Source organism: Sinocyclocheilus anshuiensis, unplaced genomic scaffold (assembly GCF_001515605.1).
Source record: "Sinocyclocheilus anshuiensis isolate Anshui unplaced genomic scaffold, SAMN03320099.WGS_v1.1 scaffold644, whole genome shotgun sequence".
NCBI classification, from domain to species: domain Eukaryota; kingdom Metazoa; phylum Chordata; class Actinopteri; order Cypriniformes; family Cyprinidae; genus Sinocyclocheilus; species Sinocyclocheilus anshuiensis.
The window spans coordinates 152,150-168,581 of record NW_015557092.1 but is presented as its reverse complement, the minus strand read 5'-3'; the positions used below and the strand labels follow the sequence as shown (position 1 = coordinate 168,581).

General features: G+C 34.9%; 1 protein-coding gene across 1 annotated transcript in view; it reads right to left on the bottom strand.

Annotated features, from left to right (window-relative positions):
- Positions 1-455: 455 nt before the first annotated feature.
- LOC107677335 (sphingosine kinase 1-like) overlaps positions 456-16,432 on the bottom strand; it is a 22,731-nt gene continuing 6,754 nt past the window's right edge. Inside the window, exons 2-5 of the mRNA XM_016472213.1 lie at positions 8,236-8,385; positions 4,012-4,106; positions 3,798-3,913; positions 456-1,239 (exon numbers count right to left, since the gene is read on the bottom strand). Of these exons, the coding sequence (XP_016327699.1) occupies positions 519-1,239; positions 3,798-3,913; positions 4,012-4,106; positions 8,236-8,385 (1,082 nt within the window). The 3' untranslated portion in view covers positions 456-518. The remainder of the gene's footprint in view (positions 1,240-3,797; positions 3,914-4,011; positions 4,107-8,235; positions 8,386-16,432) is intronic.

The window sequence follows — 16,432 nt, the reverse complement described above, 5'->3', positions numbered from 1 at the left end:
TATATCAGAAGTTTAAACTCATATGGTTTAAAACGCATGATTTCAGCGCGATAAACATGATAATCAGAACCAAAACAGATGTTTTTAGCAGGTCCGAGCTGTAATGGCGCAGCTTTATTCTGGAAAAGGGGGCGGGAGCAGCAGCTCATTTGCATTTAAAGACACAGGCCCGGAAAACAGCGTGTTTCTGCTTCCACGCAAAATAGCCATTTTCAAAATTATATGATAAATAATCTGTGGAGTATTTTGAGCTGAAACTTCACAGACACATTCTGGGCACACTAGAGACTTATATTACATATTGTAAAAAGGGGCATAATATGTCACCTTTAAAGCAGGTGGTAATTTGCGCAACTCTTGGTAGATTGCACTGGTCATTATGGAAATGATCTGACTGTGTCTGTGTTCTTTACTGTGCGCATTTTTAGTAAATCACTCACCGAGTTTTCCCCTCCCATCTGCGCTTTTATGGAATTGCACTCTAATGATAATCTGGCCCTTAAACGGTTGTTGGTGGCTCACGCGGAGATGAGGCGGGCCGCTCCTCTGTGCACCTGCGCTTGAACGGGCCCGTACTCCACTCGCTCACCGTCTACTGTCATGACGCCCGCTGTGCTCAGTGGCTCCAGCCTCAGTGCTCGCGCGCGCCGGTACACCAGGTGTGCGCAGCCGCAATCCAGGTGCGTCCCACTCTGCATGGCTCGGAAGAGCCGCAGCAGCGTGGCGCGCGAGATTCCTGCCGTCACGTAGAACAGGTGGATGAGCCCGTCGTCGGCGCGGGCGTCCGGAGCCGCCAGCAGATCCTCGCCCAGGTGCGACTGGAACATGGCGAGCACCAGAACGAACTCCCGCTCCTCCACCAGCGTCCAGTCCTGCGGGACGGGCTGCTCCAGCGGGGCGAGCAGGTGGTCGGGCAGCCGGCTGTCGGCGGGGGAAAAGCTCACAGAGTCCGGTCCGCGCTCGTTTTCGGCAGGAAGGAAGGCCAGTTTTCCCTGATAGATCCGTAAGGAGGCCAGGCGCAGCAACGTGCCGAGGATGAAGCGCAGCGCTCCGATCTGACGGAACTGCTCGCTCTCGATGTCCACGTCAGCCACGAAGCCCCAGGCCAGAGACAGGAAGGAAAAGAGACGAGCGCCGGACGACAGACGGATGGAGATCAGGTCCAGTTTAGACACCAGACCCTTACAGAGCAAAAAGCCACAGCTGGTCAGCAGATCTTCACCCCACACCGGAGACGCTCTGCAGAGATCAAGCAAACACAAACACCAAAATCAGAGATTAGTGCTTACTGGATTGACAAATATGATGTTAAAAGGACCGTAAAATAAAGCATGCATCATTTTACAAACAGCAAAATTAACCTTGTAGGCCTATTATTAGTTGTTTATAAAAACATCTCCATAACAGTGTTATTTTAGTATTATTTAAGTACTATTATAGTAGGCTGCATAGGCTATTAATATTTTGAATAAGCATTAGTTTTTATATTTTCAGTTTTCATTTTAAGTCCTAGTAATTTGGTGCTTTTGTCATTTTTATTAGATTTAAAAAAAATTCTGTATAGCTTTATTTGGTAACACTTTATTTTAAGGTGTCCTTGTTGCACATGTTACACTATTATAATAACACTATTATAATAACTATTATTACTATTATAATAACAGTTAATTATACATAATTACATGCAAGTAACCCTAAACCAAACACTAATCCTAACCCTAACCAGTACCTTAATTGGTATTACTCAGTACTTAAATGTATAATTACACTGGGGTATGTGCATGTTTGAGACATTTTAGGGTTTTTATTTTAATGTAGTTAGTTCACATGTCAGCCATCATGACAACATATCCTAGTCGTGCAAGTACAGATCTTGTTTACCTGAATGGGGGGAAAACTGAAATCCCCACAGTGTTGTAGCTTCTTTAGCTCAAATCAGGCCTAAAATCGGCTCATAATGCAATGCACTTTCAACATTCAACAAACAGGTGAATGGTGGGAATCGGGATTTTTCTCTGCTTAAAAATAACTGATATTTAGATTAATAAACCAGGAAAACAGATTAACAAAGTTGTCACTGGAACATCTGCCGTTCTGAGGTCCTAATAAAACGTTCACGGTGAACTGAACGATTTGCTCAGGTTAAAGGGATAGTTCACCCAAAAATGAAAATTCTGTCATTAAAGGGGTCATATGATGCGATTTAAATTTTTCCTTTCTCTTTGGAGTGTTACAAGCTCTTGGTGCATAAAGAAGATCTGTAAAGTTGCAAAGACTAAAGTCTCAAATCCAAAGAGATATTCTTTATAAAAGTTCAGAGTTAGCCACACCTACCTAATACGGCTCGTTCTAACACGCCCCCACATACCTACGTCACGATGTGGGAAGATTTGCATAACGCCGCCAAAATGTTCACGCAAAGAAAGAAGGCGTAACTTTTATTCTCGCTGTAGTATTGTTGCTGCCGCCATGTTGGACTGTAAGTAAGTTTTCATATTTAAAGGATTTGCCACTGATGATTCAAACGTGAGTTTTGAGCAGTGTAGAGTACCGCTCGTTGTTTGTCATTTCTCCGATCACAAATGCAGACATGGTTTTATGTTTACGTGGCGCGATGCAACGCAACACGTAAAAAGAGAGTGTAAGTCATTATAATCCATCACTGACCCTCCATAGACAGCATTACCGTAATTTTAAGAAGCTTCCAGAATACTTTTTGTGTGCAAAGAAAACAAAAATAATGACTTTATTCAACGATTCTTCTTGCCTGAGTTACCGTACGTGGAACGGAGAACCACGTTGCCGTTTTTATGGCATCAAATCATATGAGTTCTGTTTAAGACATTCAATGATAAATGAATGAGATATCCAATAGAAATGCACAATATATATTAGAGATTTTTTGTTATGTTTTGGTCTTGGATATTTAACTGTGGATGCTTATTTCCCTTATCTTGACATTCAGATTATTTTCAAAACTAAACTTTAAAACACTAGCAAATTAATAAGACAAATGTAATTTTTAGAAAATTTCAAAATTAATAAAAATGTGTGCATTAACGTAAATTGATTCAAAATTAAGAAAATGTATTTAAAATTAAATTAAAAAATACAAATAAAATTATATAAAATGTTAATTAATAGATTAAATGATTACACTATTTATAAATGAATTAAATAATTATTTTAAAAGAAATTAAATGAAAGTTTACTTTTTGGTGTTTTAATTAGAATTTATATACAAATTAGAACATAATTGTATTACTGGCCATAACTTTATTGGTCTGAATTTGAATACGAATTTCATAAAATGTAAATTAAATTACTAAAATTATATTAAATAATTTGTTAAAGATTTTAGTGTTTTGTTTATCATTTGCCATAGCTTACTGGCATTGGAATTTTAATATCAAATTTCATAAAACTTATATTAAATTATTAAATGAAATTTTAAATGAATTAGATCATTCAGTTAAATAATTTTTTTTTTTTTTTTATTTAGTTTTTAGTCTTTTATTTTATCATTGGCCATAATTTATTAGTATTGGCCAGAGATTTAATATTGGATTTGATACAATTTAAATAAATTAATTTCATTCGATTCATTCATTTAAATAATAATAATAATAATATATTTTCTTATTGGCCATAATGTATTGCCATTGGCCAGAGTTGTAATATAGGCTTTCATATTTACTGGTCTCTAAACATCATGTAAAGAAGCTAAATCGGGTTGGTCTCTTCACATGTCAGTCAGACGGTGTGGTGGGCGGTTCTTGTTGCTCTGATTGGCTCACCGTGCGTAGTGATGGACAGATGCAGCCAGTGCATTTCCTGAACCTCCGGGCAGGATTCCCAGAGGAGTCTGGATGGCCTTTTCCCAATCCTGCCTCTCCATTAGACCGTTCACTACCTAAAACACACACACACACACTTACGTGAGCTGAATGCCCAACACACACACACACACACTCACACACACACAGACGGACACAAGCAACCTGCACACACCTCAAACAGCAGCCCGTCTCCAGACAGAATGACCAGAGCGTCCCACTGCGTCAGGTCAGCGCTCCGCACCAGATCCCGCGCATGGTTCTGACGCTCTGTAAGATCACAGATCACAGCAGACGCTCAGATCTCTGTCCACTGAGTCACTCCATGGCCTTCATGAGCAGCAGATTCTCTGATACAATAAAATCAGATCTCTGATATACCAGCAGAGATTCCATGGTAATCACATTCATCACTACCCAGTGTTATGTTGGTAGCATTTAGTTTTTATTAATATTAATACATCTATTTCTATATTTTCTGTTTTCATTGTAAAGTTTTACTACTTTTGTTTTTGCCATTTTTATATATTATTTTATTTTATTATTATTACATATGTCTATAGTTTTCAATTATTTTTATTTCTATTTTATATTATTTTTAAGTAACAAACATTTTTATGATTGTAGTTTTACATATAAAACACTAATGTTTTTCACTAATCACTAATGTTATAAGGTTTTTCTTAAATAATACTTTAATTCATCAAGGATGCATTAAATTGATCAAAAGTGACAGTAAATACATTTATATTGGTACAAAAGATTTATATTTCAAAAAAATGCTGTTCTTTTGAACTTTCTATTCATCAAATAATCCTGAAAAGTAACGTGTATCAAATCTGTTTTCATTGTAAAGTTTTACTACTTTTGTTTTTGCCATTTTTATATATTATTTTATTTTATTATTATTACATATGTCTATAGTTTTCAATTATTTTTATTTCTATTTTAATTATTTTGGTACATCAAGTTTAACTAAATGTGAATTATAAATGTTGATGTGGCAACTAAATAAAATAAATTTCTGAAGGATCATGTGACACTGAAGACTGCAGTAATTATGCTGAAAATTCAGCTTTGATCACAGGAATAAGTTATATTTTACAATATATTCACAGAAAAGAGTTATTTGACAACTGTTATTTGATAACAATATTTCACAGTTTTGCCTTGGTGAGCAGAAGAGACTTCAAATAGTAGCCCCCAAACTTTTGAACAATATGTAGTTGTTTACTCAACCTGGTGTTGAATATAATTGGCTTTTAACTTGCTTGTGATGATCCTCATTTATAGGCTGTGTAAGGCATCAACTAAATGAATGAATGTAAATTATTCAGTCAGATGCAGCACAAGCACAAGAAAAATGCATGAAACTCCTATAAAAGTGTCACAGTCTGAACTGTATAAAGTGTAAATCCTGAGTGTGTGTGTGTGTGTGAGGCAGAAGTGAAGATTCATAGTGACTGATTCAGCAGAAATGCCTAAAGCTGAGACTGCACTTCACACTCACACACACACACACACACACACACACACACACACAACTAGAGGTCGACCGATACTAATAACTAGGTTGTACCACACTGGCCGATACCGATTAATCAACTGATAGTTTTTAAAATGCACACTGAACAAAAACCAAAATAGTGTTTTACTATTTAAAATAAAACACACTCACACACCCACACACACACACACACACACACACACACACACACACTCACACACTCACACACACACTCACATTGGCTTCAGTGTGGATGTGGTGTGGAGTGTTGTTAACAGAGGGAGACGGATCACAGGCAGAAACATCACAGTGACCCACATTACAGATCACACACTCACACAGCACGTCTGCTTCATTCCTACGACAAATAGTGTCAATGTTTCAGTGGATCACTACTGATCTTACAGGACATAATATTTATCCACCGCAGGAGAAACATACATCAGTGCTAATATTATTATTATTTTCATGATAATTTAGCACTGTTGGCCCAGAATCTCATTAGTGTAATGCTTGTGTATATTTAACAGGAAGCAGTATTTCAGGGGTAAATGGGTTTAAGTGTCATGAAAATAATTCTCTATCCCTCATCCATCATTTTATCCATCCTTCTTTCCATCCATCCATCCATAAATCGTTCTATCATCCATCTATCCCTCATCCATCATTTCATCTATCTTTTTTTCCATCCATCATTCCATCTATCTATCCATTCATCTGTTGTTATGTCCATCCATCCATCCATCCCTTATTCATAATTTCATCTATCCTTCTTTCTATCCATCAATTGTTCCATTTATCTATCCATTCATCTGTTGTCCTATCATCCTTCTTTCTATCTATCTATCTATCTATCTATCTATCCATCCATGTATCAATCGTTTTATCATCCATCCATCTCTCTCATCCATTGTTTCATCTGCAGTATCTTTCTTTCCATCCATCATTCCATCTGTCTATCCATTTATCTGTTGTTCTGTCCATCCATCATTCATCCATCTATCATTCTTTCCATCCATCCAACCTTCTTTCCATTCATTATCCATCCATCCATCTATCCCTCATCCATTGTTTCATCTATCCTTCCTTCTTTCTTTCCATCCATCATTCCATCTATCTACCCATTCTTATGCTATCTATCTGTTGTTCTATCATCCTCTTTTCCATCCATCCATCCATCCATCATCTCTATATTCATCTATATTTCTTTCCATCCATCGTTCCATCTATCTATCCTTTCACCTATCCGTTCCAGCTATCTATCCTATCTATCCTTGTTCTGTCCATCCAACCTTTTTTCTATCCATCATCCATCCATCCCTCAGCCATCATTTCATCTATCCTTCTTTCTATCCATCCATCGTTCCATCTATCCTCATCTTTTGTTGTATCATCCATCATCCATCATATTGTCCTTTCCATCCATCTATCACTCTATCATCCATCCATCCATCCTTCTTTTCATCCATCAACCATCCATCCATCATCCCCTCATCCATCATCCCATCTATCTATCCATTCAACTGTTGTTCTGTCCATCCATCATCCTTCTTTCCATTACCATCCATCCATCTATCCCTCATTCATTATTTCATCTATCCTTCTTTCTATCCATCCATCGTTCCATCTATATATCATTCATCTAGTGTTCTATCCATCCATCATTTCATCTATCCTTCTTTACATCCATCTATTGTTCTATCTATCCGTTCATCTATCTATTGTTCTATCCATCCATCCATCCATTGGGAAGAGAAACGTAAGGGGAAGCAGAGAAAATAATGCTCATCTGATGTGCAGACACACATCTAACAACACAAACACACACTCTGAACATTCACTGATGGATGTATAAACAGACCCATCACACACGCACACACACACACACACACACACACACGCACACTCGCACACACACACGCACACACACACACACGCGCACACACGCACACACACACACACACACACACATACACACCTACACACCTACACACACACACACACACAAATGCGATCAGTCGTCTATCACTCAGATGTGTGTGTTTCTCTGTCGGAGGTTACTCTGAGTTCATGCTCTGACAGTGGAGCTCTTCATCTGTTAACAGTTCTGCTGCTCTCTGACTAATCGTGAGATTTCTGAATGAAGCTGCCAGCTCTATATAGTGAGACAGGAACTTGTGTTTTATGAGTCTTTAGACTGATGATGAACTTGAACGCCAAAACCGATCGACTACTGTCAAGGCGGAGGCACAGTCTGAGGAAAAATATGCTGAGAAAGATGGTTAAAGTTACTTAACTAACTAGTAACCTGAAAAGCACACAAGGTTAGGGATAGTCGAGTCAAAAATGAAACATCTGTTATCATTTGCTTATATCATTGACTTTTTCAGTCTGCAGAACACAAAAGAACATAAGAGTCAACAACAGAAATATACAGAAGCATTTTCAATAAAGAGAGTGAATTCAGTGGGAAATAGTGGGCAGGGCTTGATTTTATCCAACACTGATTGGTCAGTCAAAAGCGAGCTAAGAAATGTTTCCTCACACGCATGGACTTGGTTGCATCAATGGAAAAATAATTTCTGAGGTGAGAACATTTATTATTTTGATGAATGATGATTAAAACAAACATTTGTTTCACTTTAGAATAATATGCACACTAATGAATCAAGCACAACATAACCTGAGACATTTATTAATGTTTTTAAGCAAATAATCTCTGAAACCCCTTGCACTGCAGAATCTGAACTCTCTTTTGACCTCTTGTTGTTGAAAATGAGCTGAAACTGCCCTGCTTACTGCACTAACAGCAGATCATATAACTCCATTAACAAGCTGAATCTGTTCAGAGAGCATCTGTGGTGTGTGCGTGTGTGTGTGTGTTTTACACACCTGTAATGAAGAGTGTGTGTGGTATATCCGCCTCGGTGAGCATCCGCTGAACGTGGCCATTATAGAGAGCAATTGCTTTGCCCCGCCCACTCTGAGGATTGACCAATACCATCACGCCACACGGTCGACAGACCTCAGAGAACAACACACCTGACACAGAGAGAGAGAGAGAGAATAACATTTACATACAGGATAAAAATCATATAAATTAACTTTCTGTGTTTGAATGCAGGAATCATTCCTGAACTCACAGGGAAAATAAAATAAAATAATAAATAATACAATTATAAAATAAAAATAAAATGAAGATCAAATTAAATGTTATGTGTTTGAGTGCACGAGTCAATCCTGAACTCACATGTGAAATAAAATTTCAAATAATAATAACATTGAAATAAATAAATTATAAAATAAAATAATACAAATAAAATTTACTCATAGTAAATATCAAATCAAATAAATATAAATTAAAAAATATAAATGCAGTAATCAAATATCAATATACATTAAATAACTGTGAGTATCTGATGCTATATTTTATTCGTAAAATCATTAAAATACGTGCATAATTCATGTTTTAAAAGTGAAAAAAAAAAGTGTGGGAAAAAAACTATGTGATGTTGTATTTTCTACTGAAGGTACTAAGCAAATAGTGATTGCTGCTCATTGCGCAGGTTTTCGTCGGCTGCTGAAAACATGATTTTAATTCTCTTTAAGAGGTTTCATGTTTGACAAATATCGTAAGAAAAGAGTGCGAGGCCTCGGCTAACACAGCTAACATATGGCAGCGCTAATGCTAAAAACTCCCAAACGGGACACAAACAGATGCGGGTTTGCCTTGATTCTGTGATGCAGTAATCTGAGAGCGTGTCTGTGTATTACAGAAGCTCAGGGTTTCTGGAATCATCCGGTTCAGCGGGACGGACTGGTTTCCCGGGGAGCGTTTCCTCGCGGGACGACTGACCCGGATGACAGGTGACACGTTCAGAGCCCTGCGGCTATTTCAGGATGAAGACAGACAAACACATGAACTCACACTGAAGGTCTCAAACAGGTCCTGGATCTTTACTCATGCCACAGTTTCACTACAACACAAATGATTCATGAGCAGCTTTGGTTTATTAATTCATACCAGCACTGCTTCTGTAATTCATCCAAACTGACAATAATAACAATAAAATGCAAAAAATAATATAGTTTAATTTAAAACCAACATTAATAGAATTAAACGCATTTGTCAATGGAACAATCCATTGAGTGTTATACCTGACAGATGAAAAAAACGATATATAAATAAAAGGTAAGTAAATAATTGTAAAATAAATATATTAAAATCGAATAAAAATAATTAATAAAGATAAACCAATTTAAAAATAAATGTTATATTGTAATTTTTGACCTGCGATAATACTTTTAACCATAAAATAATCTTAGTAAATAATTATAAAATAAATGCATAAAATATGAATAACAAAATAAAAAAATAATAACACATTTAGAAATGAAATATTATAAATTGTGAATGGCAATAATACATTTAATCATCTAAAAATTGTAAGTAGATAATTACAAAATAAAATAAATACATACAAATTTGAATAGTAAGTCATTTTGAAAAGTAATTGTATTAAACAAAAATTAAAATTAAACTAATTTTTAAAATAAATACATTTTAGAAATAAAATAAGTATTATATTTTATATTGTGATCGGTCATAATACATTTAATTATCTAAAAAGGTTGTAATAAATACAAAATAAAATAAATATATAAAAAACTGAATAACAAAATAATTTAATAAAATAAAAAAATACATTTAGAAATAAAATAAATATTGTATTGTCTATTGTTATTTGCAATAAGTAAATAAATGCAAAATAAATTAAATACTGACAAGATGCGCATTAAATATCGCATGCGATTTATCATGCAGCCCTAGATTTAAAGGCTCTGCTTCATATAAATGCAGTAAAATCATTATAATGCCTGACTTATTGCATTATTATAAATTAACCTTATTAATCTATGTGTGTGTGTGTGTGTGTGTGTTAAATGTATATAAAACAAAATCATAAAAATAAATGTAAATATTTTAACACAATAAAATGAAATAATTTATACAAAATAAAAGACAAGAAATAAAAAAAATGACTTTATATTGTGATTCACAATAATAATACATTTAATCATCTATAAAAAAACAATGCAACAGTTTTATAAAGACAAAAGCCTTGAGTTCATTTGATTTAAGGGTGTTTTAAAGGCACGGAGTCATGTAACGCTGGTAAAATCACTGCAGCGCTTGACCTATTGCATTAGTAAATGATCTCTGCCACTTCCTGTGGACTGAGAGCGTTTCACATCCAGCAGCAGCAGCAGCAGCAGGAGCTTGTTTAACCTGAGCTTCATCCATAACCCAGAATCCTCTGGGGCCGAGGGCTGTAATGAGCTCCTGCGGGTGCCGCGTCACGTGCATCAATGCCAGCACTCAGAAACCCGCAAAACAACAGCCACATTCACTCGCACCTGCTCGTATCAGCGCTTTCACAATGAGACTGATTAACATTCACCAGCAGATTCACACTGACAAACTCTAATTAGCACCGGAGCCTCTGACAGCTTCATTAACTCGGACTACACAAGCCTGAAATTACACAAACCTGCAGAGACTTTCAGCTTCACACAGGAAACACCATGAACACTAGACACTAGACAGCTGAAGCTGCAAACATTACTCATTAAAGGAAAGGAAGGCGTTTTATATCATTCTGAGTTTATTTATTTATTTATAAATAAATAAATACATTTATTTCACAATACAATAAAAAAATTATAATGATATTGTGTGATTGGCAATAATTATATCATTATAATCATTGAATCACCTAAAAAGCAATTACATCTAAATATTTATTCATACTAGCATTTCCTGTTTTCATCCGAACTGAACTGATTAAATCAGGGACAATAAAACAGTAAAAAATAAAATAAAATAAAATGTTTAAAAACCTACCGTACATTAATAGATTTAAACTAATTTGTTTATGCACTGACATTTTTTTTTTCATTCATCCAATTAAAAAAACGTAGGGTAATGATGATGACCCTTAGGGCAAGTTATTTATTTTTCATTGACTCAATTTAAAAAATATAGATGTGAATCATTACCCTACATTTTTTTTAAATTGGATGAATGAAACATTTTTTTCAGTGTGGAAAAATCTTGGATTGTTATATTATGCTTGACAACTATAAAACATTATTGCATTTGTATAAAAAGATTTAAATAAATAAACAAATAAAATAAGTACATAATAAAATGAATTAAGATGAATAAATTTTTAATGAATTAAATATATCTTTAAAGTTTATAGAAAATAAATAAAGTAAAATAAAAATAAAAGTAATTAATACAAATTTAAAGGAAGTGACTACAAAATAAATACATATTTAATAAATTAATACATTATTAATGAATCAAATAAAATATTAATGAGTACTTCATAAATATTCATAATGATTCATTAACATAATAACCATCCACATTTAATTATATTGGTCAGATGGAGGGCCAAAATTGTCTAAGGAAAAAACAAGCCTTTTTGGCACAAGAAACCCTGACAAACATTACAAGTAGTCATCAGAAAAGAAAAAAAAATGATAAAGTATACAATATGACACTTTGTAGTTTTCCTTTGGCTGATTAGCTACAGATCTGAGCTGTCTGGAGTCTTGCACAAAGTTTTAAAGCTTAAACTGAAGTAATGGTTTTACATCCAAAACCAAAGAACAAAAAAGAGCATGTCTGTGATTCTACAAATAGACATCTATTTTTACTGAGAGAGAGAGATGAATGTGTGCTTCATTTCTCACACTGCTGGAGCTCTCAGCATCACAGCTGCTGAACTGTGAACATATGCTGAGGAGATACCGAGGTGTGTGTGTGTGTGTTTACACATCTCTGTGTGTGTGCCAGTACAAACACCTCAAACTATCCAAACACAAAACCACAAGTATCCAAAAACTTCTCTATGCATCTCACCAAACCTGTCAAGAGCAGGTCATATTTCACAACAAAACCAAACGGAAGGAAAACAGGAAGTCTGTATTTAGATGCATTAAATGTGACATATCATGAAAATCGGACTTTTTCTGTTTAAGTGCTATAATCGGGTCCACAGGTGCATCTACCAACCCAGGAAACATGAAAAGGACAACCCGGTAACTTGGTTTTGGTAAGCCTTTTTTGCAAGCTTGTGAAAAAAAAAGATTTAGTCTGATTTCGCTCCCCCTGTGACGTAGAAAGGATCTCATTATAATATTACCGCCCCTTAATCTGTAAGTTTCCACCCATGGCGCCGTCATTTTGATTTCGAAAGCGACAACGGTCTAATGCCATGGCGAAAGTTTGAGCAAAACATGCTAACTGTTCTGTCTTTGGCTGCACAGACGAGCACAGAACACTATTTAGAGTCCCAGCCTCAGAGGAGACAACAGAGCAGTGGATTTATTGATTTATTTACTGTATATTGCTGCTGCCACACAGATCTAAAATAAACATGCGATTTATTTCCCAGCTGTTTACCTCCACAGACATAACCGACTGTTTTTTTAACTCATGTGTGTTTTTAACGTAAACTTGTGTGTATTTGACAGTTTAAGCGCAATAAGACATGAAAGAGAACTTCGTTTAGTACTCACATGCTGTGACAGCTGCTTTCTGTCCATGTGCACTCAAACCATATATCAGAAGTTTAAACTTATATGGTTTAAAACGCATGATTTCAGCACGATAAACATGATAATCAGAACCAAAACAGATGTTTTTAGCAGGTCCGAGCTGTAACGGCGCAGCTCTATTCTGGAAAAGGGGGCGGGGAGCAGCAGCTCATTTGCATTTAAAGACACAGGCCCGAAAAACAGCGTGTTTCTGCTTCCACTCAAAATAGGCATTTTCAAAATGATATAATAAATGATCTGTGGAGTATTTTAAGCTGAAACTTCACAGACACATTCTGGGGACGCCAGAGACTTATATTACATTTTGTAAAAAGGGGCATAATATGTCTCTTTGCATTACAACATTATTTTCATTACAGTGAAAAAAAATTTTTTATTACAGTAATATATATTCAACATTGAGGATAATCAAAAATGTTTCTTGAGCAGCAAATCAGCATATTAGACTGATTTCTGAAGGATCATGTGACTGAAGACTAGAGTAATGATGCTGAAAATTCTGCTTTCATCACAGCAATAAATTACATTTGAACATATATTCACTTAGAAAAACACTTATAATAAATTGTAATAATATTTAATTATTTTACTGTATTTTTGATCAAATAAATGCCTTGGTGAGCAGAAGAGACTTCAAACTTTTGAGCACTAAAGTAACTGTATATATATATGAACTGTATATATATATGAACGCGGTTATATAAAACTAAAGCAGCTCAGCAGCTCCATTCACTGTAGATGTAGTGTGTTTTAGCGTGTCCTTGTGTAATGAATGTCTTTGTGTGTCTGTGTGACCGCTGTGTGCCGACAATACCAGCCTGCAAAACATCATTCAGCGGCTTAAACGACTTTCTTTAGAGAAACGAGCATCAGAGTTATAGATAGATGAAGCAAGAAGGCCCTTCTTTGTGTTGAAGTCTCACTGACCTTGTTGTAGGAGATGGAGGCCGAGTAAAATAACTCTCATCCATCAACATCTGAAACTTCTGAAAGCACATTCATCATGAAATAATGTATAAAGCTGGAGAGCTCAAACGCTCACGCTTGACTGACACTGATAATTAAAGCCTCCAAACCAGAGACATTCAAATTTAGCTCGTTAATCAAACGATTATTTGAATAATAATCATGTGGGATATAATTAAGCAATCATGTGGATTAATGCATGTGTCATCACTGTGATTATATGCTTGCGTGTGTGTGTGTGTGCGTGCGTGTGTGTGTGTGTGTGTGTGTGTGTGAAATGCATCAAGCTGCATCAAATCAATGCGTCAGCAAAAAAACAACAACATAAAAAACAGTCTATATGACTGATTTTGCTTTAAAATACAATCAAAATAAAAAAGTAAACAAAATATTAAAAGATATAAACAAATACATTTTAATTACATTTAAATAAAATAATATAATTTTAAATATAAATAAATTTTAACAATGTAAGTAAAATAATATAATTATAAATAAATACAGTTTTAAAAATGTAAATAAGAAATTGTTTTAAATTAAAAAATCAAAATAAATTAAACAATTAACAGAAAATAAAAATAAATTAAATAAATGTGAAATATAAATAAAATAAATCCATTAAACATTCTAAATAAAAAAAACATTTTAAAAATAAATAAAACATAAATATAAAAAATAAAACATACATTGAACATTTTAAATAAATTATTTTAAAAATAGATCAAATAAAATAATTTAAATATAAAATAAATGCATGAAACATTTTAAATAAATCATTTAAAAATACATTAAATTCAATAGAAATATAGAGTAAAAAATACAAAATTCAATGAAATCATTTTAAAATGATCATTAAAAAAATCCAAAATAGTATATTAAATATGATACTGTATATTGTGACTGGCAATAATATATTTATCATCTACAAAAAGCTACAAAACTGTTTTATAAAGAGAGTAAGTGCCCCAAAGCCTTGTGTTACCACATTTAAGAGGGTTTTAAACCCTCTGCTGTGATGAAATCATATCACAAGAATATGAAAAAGATTACTCCAGATTTTCCGCAGTAGATTGGTGACACACAGCTCAGCTGTACAGTAAATGATGGGCAGCGTGTGTTTTGGCCGAGGAGCTCATGGGAATGTGATCGGATGCGGCCTGACAGCATCATGACACTCAGATGAAAGGTCAAGAGGTCAGAGGGCAGCGCAGATGAAACACTAGAGGCCCTTCAGGCTTTCACTGAAGATACAGATCCATACACACACTGTGCTGGAGTCCCTTTGAGAATAACACAGAGAGGAGACTGTGGACTGTCTTCAGCATCAGCAGACGAGCCGTCTCTCTCTCTCTCTCGCTACAGTAACTGCATCTTCAGCAAACGCTCAGCAATGAAACTCTCCTGAGTTCTGCACGAACGTCAATTATTAGCAGCTGAGAGCTCAAGAGCTTCTGCTCAAATCACTGAATGTGAAAAGCGTTCAGGTTTAACATTCAGATAAACAGAAAATCAGAAATCTGAACAGAAATCTGTTTAACTGAAAAGCTTATTGTGACTAAAAACTGCCCAGTTAGATGGGAAAAGACTGACTGACTGAAGGGAATCAGTTTTGCTGGTTTAGCACAGGTAAATATAAAATGCCGGCACCGGAAAACAAATTATATATTATTTTATATATGAATTATATTGCTGTGCTTAGTGTCTATATAAAGCATCATAATTAAATCTTAAATAATCACAATATATATTATTTATTGACATTTATTTACTTTTATTTTACATTTTTTATCAAATTTTAATTGTTGTTTTATTCTTTTTTAAACACACAGAACAACGCAGACAAACAATCAGCTACAACAAAAGTGGAAGAGAAAACAAGAACAAAAAAGGAATAAAAAAACATTAATAAATAACTTCTCATTACATTTCTAAAATTATTTTATTGTAATTTTTAAAAATGTATTGTATTTTATTTTTAAATGATTTTATTTACATTCTTAATGTATGCTTATATGGCTTATAATGGCTTTGTTGTGCTTATTTAAAAACAACAACAACAGTTTTTATTGCTTTAAAGGGGTCATATGATGCGATTTCAAGTTTTCCTTTCTCTTTGGAGTGTTACAAGCTCTTGGTGCATAAAGAAGATCTGTAAAGTTGCAAAGACTAAAGTCTCAAATCCAAAGAGATATTCTTTATAAAAGTTAAGAGTCAGCCACACCTACCTAAAACGGCTCGTTCTAACACGCCCCCACATGTCTACGTCGCTCTGTGGGAAGATTTGCATAACGCCGCCCAAATGTTCACGCAAAGAAAGAAGGCGTAACTTTGAGTCTCGCTGTAGTATTGTTGCTGCCACCATGCCATAAAGGCGCTGTGTTTCATTGTGAAAGCGAAACTACTTTGGTTGACCTTCCAAAAGAGGACGATATCCACTTCGTCATGCCTGGAGCTGATCCGTGCTGGTCGCTGAGGAAATACAACAACTTTG